Source organism: Danio rerio, chromosome 25, assembly GCF_052040795.2.
Source record: "Danio rerio strain M-AB ecotype USA chromosome 25, GRCz13ab, whole genome shotgun sequence".
NCBI lineage: Eukaryota > Metazoa > Chordata > Actinopteri > Cypriniformes > Danionidae > Danio > Danio rerio.
This window is the reverse complement of record NC_141045.1, coordinates 32,777,740-32,798,280: the sequence shown is the minus strand read 5'-3', so window position 1 is coordinate 32,798,280 and position 20,541 is coordinate 32,777,740. Positions and strand designations below refer to the sequence as shown.

At 39.7% G+C, this 20,541-nt stretch overlaps 1 protein-coding gene across 2 annotated transcripts in view; it reads left to right on the top strand.

The window, feature by feature from the left end:
* The window catches only part of ces2b (carboxylesterase 2b), a 65,732-nt gene that overhangs the window by 24,290 nt on the left and 20,901 nt on the right, over positions 1–20,541 (top strand). The window contains exons 7-24 of one of the 2 annotated variants that reach the window (XM_087312410.1): positions 4,094–4,192; positions 5,556–5,702; positions 5,819–5,896; positions 6,244–6,391; positions 6,474–6,623; positions 8,731–8,803; positions 11,093–11,253; positions 11,336–11,525; positions 11,609–11,747; positions 11,837–11,970; positions 14,792–14,945; positions 15,050–15,154; positions 15,246–15,344; positions 16,926–17,072; positions 17,704–17,781; positions 19,386–19,533; positions 19,624–19,773; positions 19,954–20,026. In XM_087312410.1, the coding sequence (XP_087168536.1) occupies positions 4,094–4,192; positions 5,556–5,702; positions 5,819–5,896; positions 6,244–6,391; positions 6,474–6,623; positions 8,731–8,803; positions 11,093–11,253; positions 11,336–11,525; positions 11,609–11,747; positions 11,837–11,970; positions 14,792–14,945; positions 15,050–15,154; positions 15,246–15,344; positions 16,926–17,072; positions 17,704–17,781; positions 19,386–19,533; positions 19,624–19,773; positions 19,954–20,026 (2,273 nt within the window). Of the gene's footprint in view, positions 1–4,093; positions 4,193–5,555; positions 5,703–5,818; positions 5,897–6,243; positions 6,392–6,473; positions 6,624–8,730; positions 8,804–11,092; positions 11,258–11,335; positions 11,526–11,608; positions 11,748–11,836; positions 11,971–14,791; positions 14,946–15,049; positions 15,155–15,245; positions 15,345–16,925; positions 17,073–17,703; positions 17,782–19,385; positions 19,534–19,623; positions 19,774–19,953; positions 20,027–20,541 lie in introns of both variants that reach the window. The other variant, XM_087312411.1, reaches the window with a different exon arrangement.

Sequence of the window (20,541 nt, the reverse complement as noted above, 5' to 3'; positions counted from 1 at the left end):
GCAGACTCCAGTCCTCCAGCACACAAGATGGCTGACTCCAGTCCTCCAGCTCACAAGATGGCCGACTCCAGTCCTCCAGCTCACAAGATGGCCGACTCCAGTCCTCCAGCTCACAAGATGGCCGACTCCAGTCCTCCAGCTCACAAGATGGCCGACTCCAGTCCTCCAGCTCACAAGATGGCCGACTCCAGTCCTCCAGCTCACAAGATGGCCGACTCCAGTCCTCCAGCTCACAAGATGGCCAACTCCAGTCCTCCAGCTCACAAGATGGCCGACTCCAGTCCTCCAGCTCACAAGATGGCTGACTCCAGTCCTACAGCTCACAAGATGACTGCCTCCAGCCCTCCAACTCACAATGTGGTAAGCGCCAATCTGCCACCAGCTCACAAGATGGGTTCTAGTTCCGAGTCCGTTCCTGTCCTTGTTCCTGTTCTAGTTCCTAAAATGCCATCAACTGAGCCCCCAGAATGGCCACCACCACCTGAGTTGCCAGAGCTGATGCCACCACCAGAGCTGTTACTACCAGAGCTGCCACCGCCACCTCCAGAGCTGCCACCGCCACCTCCAGAGCTGCCACCGCCACCTCCAGAGCTGCCACCGCCACCTCCAGAGCTGCCAGACCCGCCAGACCCGCCAGAGCTGCCAGACCCGCCAGAGCTGCCAGACCCGCCAGAGCTGCCAGACCCGCCAGAGCTGCCAGACCCTCCAGCGCTGCCAGACCGTCCAGTGCTGCCAGATCCTCTAGAGCTGCCAGATCCTCTAGAGCTGCCAGATCCTCTAGAGCTGCCAGAGTCTACGCCGCAGCCAGAGTCTACGCCGGAGCCAGAGTCTACACCACAGCCAGCGCCACAGCTGGACACGCAGCCAGAGTCGACGCCGCAGCCAGAGTCGACGCTGTTACCTGAGCTTCCTGAATGGCCGCCGCCTCCTGAGCTTCCTGAATGGCCGCCGCCTCCTGAGCTTCCTGAATGGCCGCCGCCTCCTGAGCTTCCTGAATGGCCGCCGCCTCCTGAGCTTCCTGAATGGCCGCCGCCTCCTGAGCTTCCTGAATGGCCGCCGCCTCCTGAGCTTCCTGAATGGCCGCCGCCTCCTGAGTTTCCTGAATGGCCGCCGCCTCCTGAGCTTCCTGAATGGCCGCCGCCTCCTGAGCTTCCTGAATGGCCGCCGCCGCCTGAGCTTCCTGAATGGCCTCCTAAGCTCCCTGAATGGCCGCCGCCTCCTGAGCTTCCTGAATGGCCGCCGCCTCCTGAGCTTCCTGAATGGCCGCCGCCTCCTGAGCTTCCTGAATGGCCGCCGCATCCTGAGCTTCCTGAATGGCCGCCGCCTCCTGAGCTTCCTGAATGGCCGCCGCCGCCGCCTGAACTCCCTGAACGGCCGCCGCCGCCTGAACTCCCTGAACGGCCGCCGCCGCCTGAACTCCCTGAACGGCCGCCGCCGCCTGAACTCCCTGAACGGCCGCCGCCGCCTGAACTCCCTGAACGGCCGCCGCCTGAACTCCCTGAACGGCCGCCGCCGCCTGAACTACCTGAACGGCCACCGCCTCCTAAGCTTCCTCAATGGTCGCAGCCTCATGATCCAGGGCCACTGCAGCTCCACGCTCCAGGCCCTCCGCAGCTCCACGCTCCAGGCCCTCCGCAGCTCCACGCTCCAGGCCCTCCGCAGCTCCACGCTCCAGGCCCTCCGCAGCTCCACGCTCCAGGCCCTCCGCAGCTCCACGCTCCAGGCCCTCCGCAGCTCCACGCTCCAGGCCCTCCGCAGCTCCACGCTCCAGGCCCTCCGCAGCTCCACGCTCCAGGCCCTCCGCAGCTCCACGCTCCAGGCCCTCCGCAGCTCCACGCTCCAGGCCCTCCGCAGCTCCATGCTCCAGTCCTGCCCCCGCTGCATGGTCCTGGCCCTCCATCCCTCCCCCTGTTCCGCCTCCGCTCCACCTCCCGCCTGAACTGTATTTGGAGCGTCTGGAAGCCGCTCTTTAGAGGGGGGCTATGTTACGATAACCAGCGATCATTCACTGGAGATCGCTGGTTTCCTCTATCATCATTCACTTCACTTCCGCATTCCCCAAGACTACATTTTCATACATGCACTTCTCCCAATCAAGCACGCCTGGTCACTCATCTTCCTGATTACATCACCAGCTGAAACCTGTTACAGAGACTGATTACACACAGTATTTAAGCAGCACACACACTCATTCACATTGCCGAGTCTTGTTTACTGTTTGGTGACATTACAACGCGTTATCCTGGTCTTGTTTTCCCGTGTTTTGGTTCTTAGCCCTGTTTATCCTTGTCATCCTGTTTAGCCGCCTGCCTTACGACCTATTGCCTGTTTATTGACTTCGACTCTGGATTTGCCCAAACATACCTGTTCATACCTGTATTGACCACTGCTTGCCTGACTAAAGAATAAACCTGCATATTGGATCCTACCTTCTGTTGTGGTGTCACTCCCCGGCGTTACAGTACCAGAGTGATGGAAGGGAAGAGTATGGAGAAGGAACTGTTTATGATCCTAAGCAGTGAAGCTTGGTGGTGGTAGTGTCATGGCATGGGCATGTATATCTGTCAATAGAATCGGTTCTCTTGTATTAATGATGTGACTACTGACAAAAGCTGCAGGATGAATTCAGAAGTGTTTCAGGCAATATTATCTGCTCATATCAAGGCAAATGCTTCAGAACTCATTGGACAGCACTTCACTGTGCAGATAAAGAATGATCCAAAGCATACTGCTAAAGCAACCAAAGTGCTTTTGAAAGGAAAGAAGTGTCATGCAATGACCAAGTCAATAACCTGACCTGAATCCGATTGAGCTTGTATTTCACTTGCTGAAGATTAAACTGAAGGGGAAATGCCCCAAAAACTAACAAGAATTGAAGACTTGCTGTAGAGGCCTGACAGAGCACCAACAGGAATGTAACCCAGCGTCTGGTGATGTCTATGCGTTCCAGACTTCAGGCTGTAATTGACTGCAAAGGATTTGCAACCAAGTATTAACAAGTGATCATTTGATTTATGATTATTCATCTGTCCAATTACTTTTGGACCCTTAACAAGTAGGAGGCACATATGCAAACTGTTGTAATTTCTACAGCGTTCACCTGATTTGGATGTAAATGCTCTCAAATTAAAGCCGACAGTCTGCAGTTAAAGCACATCTTGTTCGTTTCATTTCAAATCAATTATGTTGGTCTATAGAATCGATGTCCAAGTATTTATGGACCTAACTATTTATTTGTATTGAGCAGTCAACATGAGGTTTTTGCCCCATTACAGGAGGCCAAATTCACAATATAAACTAAATGACAAAAGATGCATTTAAACATAACTTATGTTTCATCAGAGCAGTGCTGAATACATTTATAATCTGTGAGTAGAACTGCTACTTAAAGCCCAAGACACATCGGACATGAAGCACCACACCACTTAAACTTCTAACTGTTGTTTTCTGCAATACGTTCACCGGTACAGCCATTACTTGATCCTCCACGTAGCTAAGCAACATATAGAAAACAATTTAAAGACATGGCGCTTTAGTGGGCTGCATTTCTTATTTTTAAAATAGAAAAGAGCAACACATATGTTGTGAATTTAATAAAAGCTTTGCTGTTTAAACATAGCCTTAGCTTCTTCTGTTGGAATTCCCTGCTAAAAAATCCAGCTTAAACCAGCCTAGGGTGGTTGGCTGGTTTTAGCTGGTCAACCAGGCTGGTTTTAGAGGGGTTTTGGCCATTTCCAGGCAGGTTTACAGCCATTTTCAGCCTGGTCTTAGCTGGTCAGGCTGGGAGATGACCAGCTAAAACCAGCTTGACCAGCCTAGCCAAGCTGGGAGTCCAGCCAACTATATCCAGCTTAAACCAGGCTGGTCAAGCTGGTTTTAGCTGGATTTGGCTGGTAATTTTCCAGCCTGACCAGCTAAGACCAGGCTGGAAATGGCTGGAAACCAGCCTGGAAATGGCCAAAACCCCTCTAAAACCAGCCTGGTCAACCAGCTAAAACCAGCCAACCAGCCTAGGCTGGTTTAAGATGGATTTTTCAGCAGGGTTATTAAAGAAACTTGACGTAAACTGCTTCATTTTTTTCTTTTTCTCCAGGCTATAGGAAATGCATCTGGCTGTGATATTTCCAGCACAAAAAAGATTGTCGACTGTCTGATGCAGAAGTCAGAAGTGGAGATACTGAAGATTACAATGGTTTGTCTGTCAACCTACCTAGGTTTTCTCTCAAAACCTGTGTTTAATCCTTAGTTCGTCATGCGAATTTTAATATTTGCACTAGAGATGCTCAAAATAGCAGATTAACCATTAACCGAAAGGGTGCATTTTTAAAACAATTAATGGGATCAATTAAATTATTAAAACTTTTTATTTTATATATATTTAAAGTTCGGCTGCTTAAGGGTCTGGTCACAGCGAATGCGCTTTTTGCATTAGAGGCACATCTTTTGAATGGTTTAGTAATGGCCGTGAGGGTTTTGCGAGCTGCTCATGTGCCCTGCTCGCCTCACGTTTTTGAGCTTTTTCATTCTTCTATCAAATGAAAGCAGAGGCAGGGTTTCCGTTGAGGTGACAGCAGTGTTAGTGTTGTCAAGACGACTACAGAGAACTTTTAATAATAGAGCAGAGACTAGTGGTCCCTGTTTGAAGTTATCCAGAGCTGTATGACTTTACAAATCTTGTATATCACAATATTATTTAATATTACCATTACAGCAACATTGACAGCAACACTTTCGCACAATACGCAGCTGATTTAGTCATTTTGTAGTGACATAAAAAAGTGCACTGCACTTATTTTTTTCTGGTCAACAAAAAATGCTGTGTGGTGTTGCGTTTTTGGAACGGAAAAGTGCGTTCGGTGAGATCGGCTGCACCAAACTGAAGCTTTCATTTTACAGCTTACATGTATGCAAATGATTGCAATATCATATGTAAACAACAAAATTTCTTTATGCCTATACTAGCCTATACTTTACAAAAAGTCACCAAATGATTGTCTTTCATAGCTTGCAGCCCGCGCACAAGGAACCTCGAGTAAGAGAGGAAATAAAAGCACACCAGCTCTAAGGTCAAACCAGATGCTCAAGACATAATATTTATCTTTAATGACTTATACTAAAAATGTTGACAGAGGTTTGTGATATAAGAATAACAGCAGAGCATTAATTAAACAACCCATCTCTGGGAAACATCCACACACACTCATTCACACACACACATTCACACATACACTCATACACCACAAACAATTTAGCCTACCCAATTCACCTGTACTGCATGTCTTTGGACTGTGGGGGAAACCGGAGCACCCGGAGGAAACCCATGCAAACGCAGGGAGAACATGCAAACTCCACACAGAAACGCCAACTGACCCAACCGAGGCTTGAACCCGCGACCTTTTTGCTGTGAGGCGACAGCACTACCTACTGCGCCGCTGCGTCGCCCATTAATCTGACCAGTTTATCGTTCGTATTTACTTAGAGAGCGGTGGTTGTCTAGTGGCAGAATTAACCAAAATGAGCATCCCTAATTTGCACATGCTTGTCTATTTAAACAGGAGAATCCTCTGTTTCGTTTTGGAGTGACGATCGATGGCCAGTTTCTTCCAAAACCTGCAGCAGAGCTTTTTCAGTCGCAGCAGTTTAACAAAGTGCCTCTGATGACCGGAGTCACTGATGATGAGATTGGATTTGTGCTGCCCAATGTAAAGACACTTCTTTTAACTTTAAAAAGCTGTAAAAATGCAAGCATATTATTTGTTTTATCCAGAATTTGAACCTCAATTAGTACATTACTACATTTTCAACTGTTTGTTTGTAGTACCTTTTACCTCCAGATTGGATCAATGGGCTCGACCTGGAGTCAATCTTGCCACTTTTGACTGTGTTCAATCCTGCTGTGAGTATATAAACCTTTATAGTACTTTATTTGTGTTATGTTTATAACTTAATGACAAATATATAACACAAAACAATAGTTCCAAAAGCGTTAACTGAGATGAGCATCCCTAATGGCCCCATACCGGGAATTGCTCAGGGCACCCAAATTATTAAGTACGCTCATGATATGACCGATGTTTATTGAAGAATAACAACAACAACAACAGAAGACAAAAGTATTTTTATTTTAAGTGTTACTTATTGCGCTTCATTTTTTAGGTTAATTTGTTTAAACAATTGATTTACTCTGAACATGTAATTCGATACAGCAATGACATTATGCCTATCTGTTTTCATTTCCTTTAGCTTCAAGATCAGTCAGTTCTTGAGCTTCTTTTAAATGAGTATCTGGGCACATCCCCTGACAGGATCAGAATTCGAGATGGTTTTCGAGAAATGTTAGGAGACTTCATGTTCAACATCCCAGCTCGACAAACGGCAAGTTACCACAGAGGTGAGAGATCTTTCAGTGTGCGGTAGCTTCTGTTTCAGTGATAGTTAAAGGTAGAGCATAAAGAGATTCTGTGCTTTTCTAGATGCGGGCGCACCGGTGTACGTGTATGAATTCCGTCATCCCCCCAGTGTACTTCAGAGGAAAAGACCCAGTTTTTCTGGAAGTGACCATGGAGATGAAATTGTGTTCGTTTTCGGCTACTGCTTTTCAGAAGGACCCATAGGGATGGCAGGTACAAGCCAAGTAATGTTAGGAAACATGCTTTTATTGTTTTGGAAGAACACAGAGGATGTGGTCATATTAGCAAGATTTCAGCTAAAATGTTGATGACAAAACATTCATTACCCAGGGTTTGCACGGGTCTTAAAGTGTTAGGGGTCGTTGACATTAGGGCTGTGCTATTAATTAAAATTGTATTGACATCTTGCAGCTGAAAGGGCATCCGCTGTGTAAAACACTTGCTGGATAAGGTGGCGGTTCATTCTGCTGTGGTGACCCCTGATGAAAAATAAATGAATGATTGAGGCTGTTAAATAAAAGGAATAAAGTGAAAACCCTTTATTGAGCCCATTCTTTTTTTAATTTCCAGAGTACTCTGATTAGTCACCTGACCCAGTGCATTATGTTGAAAATAAAACATGCTTTACCTAGTCCCTTTCCAAACGCTCTAAATCTGTTGTAAACACACATAGTTAGGGACCAAGCACCTATAGTGCTAAGGGACTATTGGAATAACTTTGTTTCTTCTTCTTCTTTTCTTCTTCTTCTTCAACTTCTAGTTAAACTTCTTCTTCGACTTCTTTGACTTTTTCTTCGACTTCTTCAAATTCTGCTTTTTCTTCGACTTCTTTAACTTCTTCGACTTCTTTTTCTTTAACTTCTGCTTTTTCTTCGACTTCTTTTTCTTTAACTTCTGCTTTTTCTTCGACTTCTTCCACTTCTTTTTTTTTACTTCTTCAAATTCTTCTTCGACTTCTTTTTTTTACTTCTTCAAATTCTTCTTCGACTTCTTTTTCTTCGACTTCTGCTTTTTCTTCGACTTCTTTTTTTTACTTCTTCAAATTCTTCTTCGACTTCTTCGACTTCTTTTTCTTCGACTTCTGCTTTTTCTTCGACTTCTTTTTTTTACTTCTTCAAATTCTTCTTCGACTTCTTCGACTTCTTTTCTTTAACTTATTTTTCTTTAACTTCTTCAACTTTTTCAACTTATTTTTCTTTAACTTCAACTTATTTTTCTTAACTTTGACTTCTTCTTCGACTTTTTCTTCTTTTTCTTTTTTGACTTCTTCAACTTCTTCAACTTTTTTTTTTCGACTTCTTCGACATCTTTTTCTTCAACTTCTTCTTTTTCGACTTTTTTTGATTTCTTCGACTTCTTTTCTTCTACTTTTTCTTCAGCATTTTCTTCGACTTCTTCGACTTCTTCAATTTCTTTTTCTTCGACTTGGACTTCTTCAACTTCTTCTTGGACTTATTTTTCTTCGACTTCTTTGACTTCATGGACTTCTTCTTCTTGAACTTTTTTATCTTGGACTTCGACTTTTTCAACTTCTTTTTCTCCGACTTCTTCGACTTCTTTTTCTTCTTTGACTTCTTCTTCAACTTCTTCTTCGACTTCTTTTTCTTTAACTTTTTCTTTTTCCTTGACTTCTTCGACTTTTTTTTGACTTCTTCGACTTCTTTTTTTGACTTCTTTGTCTTTCAAACAATGTCTGATCTGCCTGGAAATTCACATGTTTGACGATATTCCTCTGCTGAAGACATCTACATGCCAATATTAAGTTATAGTCAGAGTGCCACGAAGAAGGAAGTTTGGCTTAAATCTGTGATTTTCTCAGTTTTTTTAATATTTATTAGCTTAAATTATTAGTATCCACTGTTCTCTGTCATCCTAAGGCCTCTGGGAGACGGGGAGCACGGTTGCAAGGTCCTTTTCACCGCTGCTTGCAGCTTTAATCTGTAATTGGTTTTACTGTATCAGTCTGAGCCATATTCTAACAATGAAGATTATCAAACAAATCCACCAAGTTCAATCAATCAAGCCAAGTTGATCAGAATATTTTGTTAGAATTATGCTCACCAAATCTGAAATGATAGACCTTCAGCAATATTTGTCCACGCTTTTAGCCAGTCAGTTTTGTTAATGGGACTGTTACAGCTGTCCAAATGGGAAGGTTGATATAACCGCCTGTCTTGAGGTTGAGTGTAAGACCTAAAACTAGTTTGCAAAAGTAGGTTTTAAATACTTTAAACATATGTTTAATCACAACAGTTGATAATGTAAAAATTTAGTGTGTATCTTTAGTGTTTTCAGTCGATGTCTTTGTGTTTTCATTCAGAGAATCTCTCAGATGAAGAAGATGAACTCTGCAGAACCACCATGGCTTACTGGGGAAACTTTGCTCATACAGGGTAGGTGATATACCATAAAGTCAGAAATGTCAATGTGGTATAAAAATTACATCATAATAAAGAACAAAATGGCTCATTAAAAGGATGAGTCACCATAAGCGAGTGGTGCAGACAGCCGAAAACATTTGGATATGTTTTGTAGAAAATGCCTTTTGTATAATGCACTGTAATCATTAATAGGGATGCAACGATTAGCTGATTTCACTATTAACTGCGCTTTAATTCGTCACAGTTAATTAATCGCTTTTCTAAGCCGCATTTCTGTTGCAAGGAAAAGTTATGACAAGTTACCAACTGTGCGCTAGTTTAAAGTTCCAAGTATGTACACCGAGGCTAATACGCACGCACGCCAGATTAACTATAGCAACGGCCATTCCCATATCACGTCTTTTCCGCCTGCAAGTTTTTTCATTTCAAATGTAAGAATATATGACAATATGCGCGCACAAGCGGAGCAACGCGGTTGCCTCTGTCCAGGCGCACGCAGTAGAAAACATCTCACGGTGAGAGTTGTGCCTTTCAGTGCAATGTCAAGCGCCCCCTTTAGAACATAGTGATTGGATATTTCCTTGCAGGGAGGAGTTTCCTCATCTCAGCTCATGGACTTACAGTCACACACAGTCAATTCGGGGAGATATAAAACGCACATAAATTATTTATATGCAAAACCGAGAAAACACTTCACAATCGCTTACTAAACCGTGGAGGTCGTACCGAACGGTTCAATATTATATTGAGAACCGTGGCATACCTAGAAAATACCAAGTGGAATATGGATGAGAACATGTGGCAAAACTCAGAAGCCCGGGCAAAATAGAAGTTTACTTTTTTATTATTACAACTGCGGTGCTCTTTCTGTTTGTATATCTTGCAGTCATGTCCTTTTGCAACTAAAGTCTTTACTGCTGCAATTCTGTGTCTGTATTATTTTTTTTTTACATAAACTGTAAATTTTATAAAGCATTTTTTCCTTCTGTTTTGTATTTAATTTTTGCAGTAAAAGAAAGAAAATGCCTGTATTTACTAAACCCAACAAAACAAAACTGTATTGAGGCTTCAAATATAAGGGCAGAGCTGACACATAAACTAATGCAGTTTCTGTAATGTCAGCTGATTATAGTGTTTTTTTTTTTGTCAATGTGTTCTGATTGACTAAATGTCCCTGTTCGAAGAGAACGTGTTAGTGTTTTGAACAATTTTTTCATTTTGAAACATGTTTGCAGTGTTTTGTTAGGCATGGTGTGTTAATTTATCATTGTATTTTGAACATTAGTTTAGAGGTTTAGTTTACAATGTGTGATTTTGAGCATGAAGTTTACTGTTTTGCCAATTGTGTGTTTCAGGTGGGTTGGTGTGTTAAGAGTTTAGGAAACTTGTGAAATGTATTGAAAAAACTCTCATAGCCATTGTAAAAATCGTAACACTGTTGTCTCACACCAAGAATGTCACTGCACTGTAAAAAATGGCCGTGATTTCAACGGTAATAAACTGTAAAAATGCTACAGTACAAATCTGTAACCTGGTTAACGTTCTGTTTCCTTAATATATACGGCGAATAACCGTAAATTGACTTTCCCAGAATTCCCTGCATGGCACATCACTTTTTATGCATTTGGTTGACATTATTATGGATCTTTTTAGTTGTTTCCCCATCAGTTATGTACATTAGAGATTTATGTTACCGTAAATTTTACGGAATTATTTTTTACAGTGTAGAACCATGTCCTTATACAGGCTGGCTGTCGTTTCTGTGTGAAGTTAGCATGTTCCTCCCGTGCTTGCGTCGGTTTTCTCCCACATTCCAAAAAACATGCACCATAAGTGAATTGATCAATCTAAATTTAGCATTGCAGTCAAACTCTCATCCAGCAGCATATCTCTTCATACCAATCATTTTCTGTCATCAGCTCTTATCAAAAAAGGGGGAGTTCTCGAGACCTACCTGAGCACTGAGCTCCTCTCCCGCCTTGCAAACAGGAGGGAGCCCAGGGCTCAAGGACCTTTGACCTCAGGGCTCTCTCCCGGGACAGCATGCCAAACTTGCTCATTATCAATCATTAGCTAAGTGTGAACTCTTAAATGAATGTTTGTTCAAACCACTTATTTAAAATGAGCTGAAACGATGTTGATGAACTTAATCGTTTTATGTTCAATACACTTAAATTTGAATTCCTTCATGTTGTCCCAACACATATGGATTGTGTGGAACCAAGCATTTTTTTACAGTGTAGATTTTGGCACATGCATATATATTAAACTATATTCCACACACTTTTTTCCTGATGGCAGGAATCCCAATGGTCCAGGTCTCACATCGTGGCCTGAATTTGGAGATGAAGCCGAATATCTCAGTATTGGTCTGGATCCAAAAGCCAGCACTGACCTGAAGGGAAAACACTTCACTTTCGTGACCCAAACTTTTCCCAGGATATTAAGTGAGCGAAAGGAAGGCAAGTGTTCGGATTTAGCTTCATTTCACAATTGACTATCGACAAAAATAATCAAGATTTGTTACACATCTGATTTTGACAGGGCCTGTAGTAAACACCAAATTAGGATCTCTAAGAGGTTCCTACATGATGGCGAAGGGCAAGGACTCGGTCATCAGTAGCTATTTTGCTATACCCTTTGCTAAGCCTCCGGTGGGTCCTTTGAGGTTGACTCCACCACAGCCTGCAGACGCATGGCAAGGAGTAAGAGATGCCACCAAGCAGCCGCCCATGTGAGAATACAAACCAACTAATGTACTAAAATGATCAGTCATTTTCCTATTGAACAAATGACACGTTGTGTTCCTTTATTCAGGTGTCTCCAGCCAAAGGAGGTTATGGTTGACTTGCTAGCTACTATGCCTTTGAAAACGGAGTTCCCAGAAGTCTCAGAGGACTGTCTTTACCTCAACATTTACACTCCTTCCAAACCTGGAGACAACAAAAAGTTACCCGTAAGTATATGGTCTGAAATTCTGTTTTTGACATATGTAGTGTATATCGGTTGGTTTATGGTTTCTCTTTAATACGTGCTGTGAAATAGGTCATGGTCTGGATTCATGGCGGAGGTTTAGCTTTTGGATCTGCTTCCATTTTTGACGCACATGCTTTGGCTGCTTATCAAGACGTAGTGGTGGTCATGGTCCAGTACAGACTTGGCCTGCTTGGATTTTTCAGGTAAAACATTGGGAGTTTGGTCAAATTTGGTCAAACACTTTTGATCCTGTGGGCTTTCACTTCATTCAGAGTCCTGCTTCAGTTATTTTACACTGACATCTTCTAACAGTGTATATACTTTTATTACAGTGTTTTTTTTTGTGTGTGTATGAAACCAACATTCCACATCTGAAATAATGGTTTGTTGTTGTTTACTTAACTCAGGGGTGCTCAACCCTGTTCCTGGAGATCTACCTTCCCACATTGTTTAGCTCCAACCCCGATCAAACACACCTGAACCAATTAATTAGGACCTGAACAGCACTTGATAATAACAAACAGGTGTGTTTGATAAGGGTTGCAACTGAAATCTGCAGGAAGGTAGATCTCCAGGAACAGGGTTGAGCACCCCTGACTTAACTCATTTGCTGAGGTTTTAAAAGTGCCACGAACCCCCCCTGTCTCAGCAGGATGTTTTCACACCTCTAGTTTGTCAGAAAAGTGGGCATGTCCAGCTTTGTTTACATAGGAGTGTCGGGGGAGGAAAAGAGAGAAGGGCTTGCATAAAAATGGGAGTTTCCGTTAGGGCACGCGCTGATTTTCACAGAAGCAAAATAAACAGACACGGGAGAAAGACAGTGACTATATTTACATGAACATCAGTAATTGAATTATTTGCCTAATTATTAATTTGTTGACTTTAACTGCTGTTTGGTACTTTCATTTTCATTCAGGAAAATTTCATGCATGCCCCCCGTGAAAAATGAGATATTGGATGCGAGGAACTACTGGAGTTTTAATGGAATGTTTGATACCGCATGGCGAATAGGAGAAAAAAACCTTATGCGTTTCTCGGTTATTTAGATGCACCTGGTAGGTCGCGTCAGAAAGCTGTGCGTGTATAGACTGTCTCATCACAAAATGCTGTGAAAATCCTACACAACAGTAATAGTTTGACTGTGGTGTTTATATGTTTACACTCGGAGAGTCGCAAATTTTTCAGTCTATAATACTGTAGTGATATTAACCCACTGTAAACTTAGTAACTAAATCATTTTGACTTGGGTATATCTTTAAACACTGAAAGAGTACTGCTGACGATACAAACTAACTTTGCCATCTAAATAAACAAATAAAGACCACTGATCACTCACTTACCAATTAAGATAATATTCTGTTGCAGTGACATACCCCAGAGCTAATGCCTGTCCTGTTTTTAAAATAAGAGTCCCAAAAACATTACAATTAAAACAAGCTATGTTAAACTCAAAAATTAAGCGGATACATTTCGGATACAATATATATAATTGTTGTAATCTCACTAGGAAATGCTATGGCCAATCAAATGTTTAGTCAAATTTAGCATAACAGCCTGTGTTTTGTTTCGACTGGCCTGTTTTTACACTCCAGGTATTAAACTTTAGATTTATACCTAGTGTTGGAAATTTGTGGTTTCTCTATCAGGGTCATGGCACCAAATTGTAGGAATTTTCAGAACCCAAACCAGGAGACTTGTTTCAGACTCTTGGAGACTTTTTTGAAGATGCCTGTTTGACTGGAGAACTACCAACACATTCTCAAAAAAATCTTGCTTGAAATGAGTCCACTGGTTTGGAATGTGAAATTTCCTACAATTTGTTTCCGTGACCCGGATAGAGACTGAAGCCACAAACTTCCAACACCAGGTATATTCGTTTTTTCATTCTATGGCACCTTTAAGTAATGTAAACGCACACAAAAGTAAAAATTTTAATAGAATTGCACAGCTGTATTTATCTTATATTGGGAATGGCGGACTTTTAGGAGCTTGATGGTAAACAAAAACAGCCAGCGATCATGACTTGATGTTTGGTTTTCCCTTTCACACAAATTATTTACTAATTCTTGTGATCAAAGTTCTTACTTTGTTCTTTGCATGAAATTCATTTTTGAAATAAGTGATTTTCTAATTTAGTAATTAAACTACATTCGGGAAACAGGGGAATTTACATAAGTGATTTACATGTTAAGTCAATACCAATGCGCAAATAGACATCCTGCGGCCCAATATGTGCGAATGGCGTGGCATAAATTGAGCGGTTTGACGCGTGTTTCGCGCAAATCGCCCAAGTTCAAAAATCTGAACTTCAGCGGACATTCGCGATACGTTTACCAATCAGAAGCTTGCTCTTGTGGGGGCGTGATTATGTCATAGCGCCTGTTGTTGGTGTCCCGGGGGAAAATCCTCCTGCACACACCGAATACAGTTCATCAAACTGGGCTCGGCTCAGTCAGAAGCACTGCTGAAAGACTCCATCATCCAGGTTAAATTTCTGGAGGAGTTTATGAGCTTGCAGAGCTGGGTTCACCTCTGAAAGGATCTAGTGGACTCAGACACAGCCCTAAACATATCGAGGCTGTTTTTCATAAAGCACATAAACACAGCTATTTTCTCTATAAAATCCATGTTAGCTATTTAGCAACAAAGCTACAGTCACCGGGTGCACAGAAGCCCTGCTCATCACCCGAATCCGCGTCTGTTCTGAAGTGTATTTGACACGCAAATGAAGCGGATTTTCATGCGTAAATAAAGCGAGCAAACTCAAATGTTCACGCGCCTATTTATGCATCTATTCACATGCAAAATAGCACGGTTTATTCACGCGTTCCGCGTCTGGTGTGAACATAGCATAAGATAACTTGCTTCTGTGATCCGATGCAACTTACAGAAATTAGACAAAAATAACAACATATAACAACGCCTTAATATAAAAAAATAGAAGAATATGTAAAATATAAAAAATGTAGACTATTTTTTTCAACGTTTGTAAGATGATTTCTCTCATACCAAATGACCATTTAGCACCGGAGATGAGCATGCTCCAGGAAACTATGGTCTTCTGGATCAAGTAGCTGCGCTTCAGTGGGTTCAGGAGAACATCCACAGCTTTGGTGGAGATCCTGGATCAGTGACCGTCTTTGGAGAGTCTGCTGGAGGAGTCAGTGCGTCTTTACTTGTAAGGATTTACACACAACGTCTAAACAAGTCAATTCTGTTAATCATCTTGATGGTTTTGAATAAATGTTTGTGTTTTGCCTACATTTCATTTTCTTTCGGTAGGTTCTTTCCCCGTTATCTGCTAACCTGTTTCATCGTGCAATCGCAGAGAGCGGTACGGCTGCAATGAACGCTATAATGAGTCCCGACCCACTGTCAACAGCCCGAGTAAATTTCATTAGGAAATGAGTTTACAAGTTTAATTTTAATTCATTATGTAAAGTACAGATGTTTAATGCAAATGCACGTCTTTCTGTAGTCTTTAGGAAACGTGTCTGGCTGTGATATTTCCAGCACAAAGAAGATTGTTGACTGTGTTAGGCAGATGACCGAAGAGGACATATTGAAGATTGCCAGGGTTTGCATTTCATTTTTTTAATCGATCTATTATTAGACTTGATGATAATGACGCTGATTATTATGCGTAAAGATTATTTAAGCGTTCATCATTTACTCACTTCGCCACTTGTTCCAAACCAATAGAATAAATCTAAAACTGTTCATCAAAAAATATTTCCGTTAACTGAAATAAAATTGTAAAAACACTAATCGAAAATAACACGAGTCACTGAAAAACACAAATAAAATTATAATTAGCAAATAAATCATAATTTTCAGAAATTATTAGAGTTACTGTTGCCTTTCTATCAGCTGGGACCAGTCTGGCCATTCTCCTCTGACCTCTGGCATCAACAAGGCATTTGCGCCCACAGAACTGCCGCTCACTGGATATTTTCTCTTTTTCAGATCATTCTCTGTAAACACTAGAGATGATTGTGCGTGAAAATCCCAGTAGATCAGCAGTTTCTGAAATACTCGGACCAGTCCGTCTGGCACCAACAATCATGCCACGTTCAAAGCCCCTAAATCACTTTTCTTCCCCATTCTGGTGCTCAGTTTGAGCTTCAGCAGATCGTCTTGACCATGTCTACATGCCTAAATGCATTGAGTTGCTGCCATGTGATTGGCTGATCAGAAATTTGCATTAGCAAGCAGTTGGACAGGTGTACCTAATAAAGTGAGTGTGCGTGTGTGTGTGTGTGTGTGTGTGTGTGTGTATATATATTAATCACACTTGTTTTGAATCTTCCACTATGCCAACACATTTGTAGCTCTGCCCTCTTTTGAAAAGATCACTCAAAATCTCATTTGAATTTAAAGCAACAGTCACCAAAATGGCGCAATTTGGACCAAAGTCTGAAAGAGGCAGTTTCAGAGTTCTTAAAAAAATATTTTTGTAGTATTTTGAGTTGAAACTTCACATTCACAATCCAAAAAGTACATCAGAGAATTATTTTACATCATGTAAATGGGCCATAATAGGCCTCCTTTAAGATAACTTTTAACATAATAATAAAAATAAAATAATTCTTTGAACAAACACTGAAACCAAAACCAAACAAATGCAACAAATAAAAGTGAAACTTGTGAAGAATTTAAGCAAATGTCTTCATATTAAAGTTATGTAGTTAATCATGCCTCGTTTACTTTTTTCGCAAATGAAGAAACTGTTTCTGTATATAATAATGTGCTTGACTGAGGCTACTAGAAACAGTGGCAGGTGTTAAAGTGTTAACGGGTTAAAAACTCTGCTAAACCTGAATAACTAAAGCCTAAAACTGAAACAAAACATATAAGAACTAAACAGAAATGTGTTCACTTAATAAAACTAAACTAAAACTAACCAAAACATTAATTAAATGAACTAAAATAAAACTGAAATGTACTGCAAATTTAAAAGTACTATCGAAATCAAACTCTTTTAAAAATGCCTAAACATATTAGTTTATTTTTTCTGTTGAACTCAAAGGAAGATCTTTTGAGAAATATTGGTGTCTGAGATTCTGATAATTACCATTGACTTTCATTGTAGGTAAAAATACAGTTTGAATTATTAACTTTAAATTATGTTTTTGCATATGTCATGCTCATTTTACAGGAGCAGGTATTGCTTCGTTTTGGAGTGACCGTTGATGGGCAGTTCCTTCCGAAATCTGTGGATGAGCTTCTTCAGTCTCAAGAGTTTAGCAAAGTGCCTTTGATGACTGGAGTTACTGATGATGATGGTGGATTCACTCTACCTGAAGTAATGAGAAAAACTTATTATAAATAAATTATTAAATAACAATGTAAATGATATATAGGGCTGCACAATATATCATTTTAGCATCGTTATCGCATTGTACACCCGCAGTAGTCACATTGCATGATCTGCAATGTTGAATTGAGATTAGATTTGACCAAGAGCCTTAGTCATTGAAGATTTTTATGGACCAAAAGTTTTAGCATTTACATCTGTTTATTTAAGGCCTGGGACTGTACGAGCGTATTAAGAGAGTTTAAGCATTCAGGCACAAGAAATTGTACCATTTGTAACTTTAATACAAATTATTTCATTTAATTGTTTTAATTGTAATTTTTTTTTTATTTCTGTACCTGAATTCTTATTAAACAGAGCTATTCAGGTCATGTGGTGAAATTGTATTCATATCACAGTATATATATATATTGCAATGTCAGAATTTTCCAATATCGTGCAGCCCTAATATATATATATATATATATATATATATATATATATATATATATATATATATATATATATATATATATATATATATATATATTTGCATGTGTGTGTGTGTGTGTGTGTGTGTGTGTGTGCAAATATATATGCAAATACAAATTCAAAGTCATTGATCTATTTTTTTCTGTAGTTCATTGCACCCCCAGGATGGAGAGATGGAATGACCAAAGATCAGATCATTCCATTTTTGCCTACATATAATTATGATGTAAGACAAGTTTTTAATCTTTTTAATTATCAGATTGTGCTAATCAATGACTTTTAATAAGTTTATTTTTCTCCTATCAATTATTATTAGATGTATTCAAAGGGAATGTTCCAGTTCCCTGAAGACATTCGTTCAACCTTTGGAATACAGTCGAAGATATTTTAAATAAATACCTAAATAAAGTAAATGATTTGTACTTCAAAGGCCAAGAAAGGTTATTGGGAACTATTAGCAATAAATTAATCATCTGTTTTCAATTTCAGAGCATTTGTTTCGCTCTACAAATTGACACCTACGCCGTAAAGCATGAAATGTTAATTTCAAAAAAGTATTGTTAATTTAGTATTTTTGCCAGAAAAATAAGCAATCCTCGTTCCTTCATGAAACTATACCTCATTTAAATTGAATCTAAAGAGGGTTAACTAAAGTCTTAGAGGATTAGAACAACCCAAGAATTAATTTAAAATGTTTGGCAATTCCTGGTCATGGTCCAGCAGTGTTTTGTTGTCTAGTTCTCTTTATATGTTCATTGCAGGTAATGTAAGAAAACATTGCATATTGTAATTTATGTTCTGCTAACATATATCCTTTTATTTGTTTTACTTCTGAACTTCAAATCTTCATAAGCAGACTGATAGTTTATTAAAAAACAATGGAAGTCTAAGAAGTTGTTAGATTTAGCTGTATTTGGCCTAAACGTTACTGTTTGGTGTTGGAATATCAAGCCAATTCCATGCTTGTTCAATAAGAAAAGGTGTGGAGAGTGTTTTCTTCAATGTCAAAAATATAGCATACACAGCATACACAGAATTGACCACATCAGATTTCTTTCAATGTAAATGCAACTGAACTAAAATGTTAATGTAAGAAGATAACAGCACGTATTGTAATTTTAGTCTTGTTAACATATATCTCACTATATATTTGTTTTACTTCTGAACATCAAATCTTCATAAGCAGACTGATAAATTGTTACTAAACAATGGAAGTCCTAGAAGTTGTTAGATTCAGCTGTATTTGGCTTAAACGCTCCTGGCTGGCTCGCCAAATTGTTAGAATTTGCTGTATTTGGCTTAACCATTCTCATAAATAAAATAAGAAAGCTGACCAAAGTTCTTATAGAGATAAGACTTTGTTGAAGGCAGTGAATAGTACAGTTCCTCAGCATCTATGTTAACCCGTCTGTCTTCAAGTAACTTAAGTATTGTCTGTGAGACTGACATTTATACTAGCTACAAACAAATCACTCTGTGTTAACTAAGCTCAACAGGACCATCTTATCAGTTGTTTGGCTTGTACACATTAAGAACTCAAAAGGCTTACAGCTATTGTAAAAGGATCATTTAGATCATGCCTATTAGTTCGTAAGGGCTGAGGTACAGGTCACCCCCAGCATTCACAGAATTAACTACGTCAGATTTCATTCAATATAAATGAAACTAAAATGCACATAATCTTTCTAAGTTAATGGACATATTTAATATATGAAGTAAAAACATATTGACTTAAATATTTATTTAAAAAATAACTTACTTAATTGTAAATGATTGATATAGTGAGTTTTAAAAAAACTCTTATTTTTTTCGTATTTATATATTTTTTAGCTTCAAGATCCAGGACTTGCTGAGATTGTTTTAAAAGAATATCTGGGCGCAACCACTGACAAGATCAAAATCCGAGATGGTTTTCGAGAAATAGTGGGGGACTTCTTTTTCAACCTCCCAGCTCGCAAATTAGCGAATTACCACAGAGGTAAAGTTCACCGTTTTTACGCACATTTATAAATAAAAAAATGGTTATGCCAAAGTTTTCTTTATTTAAATACTTTTTCCCCCTTAATAGATACTGGTGCACCAGTGTACATGTATGAATTCCAGCATCCTGCCTATATATTTCAAAACAAAAGACCCAGCTTTGTTGGATGTGATCATGGAGATGAACTTTTATTTGTTTTTGGTTATTGCTTTGGAAATGGACACATAAAGGTGGAAGGTACAGTGTAAATTACCTTAAGTAATGGTTTGTTATTAATATGTTTTATAATACCATAGTCGTAATGCTTTCTCATGGTAATATTCAGGAAACTCTGTCAAATTATTGAGACTAATGGGATTTGATTACACTTTTAAGCTTCCTAACTCCACATCTTCTTGTTTTTACCTCAAAATGCAGGTGAACTCTCAAAGGAAGAACAAGAACTTTGTAAAACTACCATGGCTTACTGGGGAAACTTTGCTCGCACTGGGTAAATGATGGCATTAGTGATATTACAGTTTCTTATAGGTTAAGGGTGAAAAATGTAGATCTATATACATATTGTTCTATATATAAATAATGTAATACATTCATTTTCTTTTCAAAATTCTCAAGTTCATCTTAGTTTGCCAAAATAAATAACTTTTTATATTTTGTACTGTCTGTTTTCCGTGGTTTTAGAGAAACCAAAATAATTTATGTTAATTATAACACACCAAGATTAGTATTGGTGGTTTATAAGGACGCTCCATAGGCATAATGTGTTTTGTACTGTAAAAAAAATAGATTAGTATTTTGACCTTTACCTAAACCCAACCCTCACTGGCAAATTTTGAATGTCAAAAGACACCATTACGTATGTTTTAAGCATTTCGAATTACAAGGACACCATACATGTTTTCGTAAACCACCTCAATGTTGTAATAACTAAGTCACATCCATGTCATTAAACACATTTTTGTTCAAGTAAACTACACAAATCAGGCCGCACATTATTCCACATGA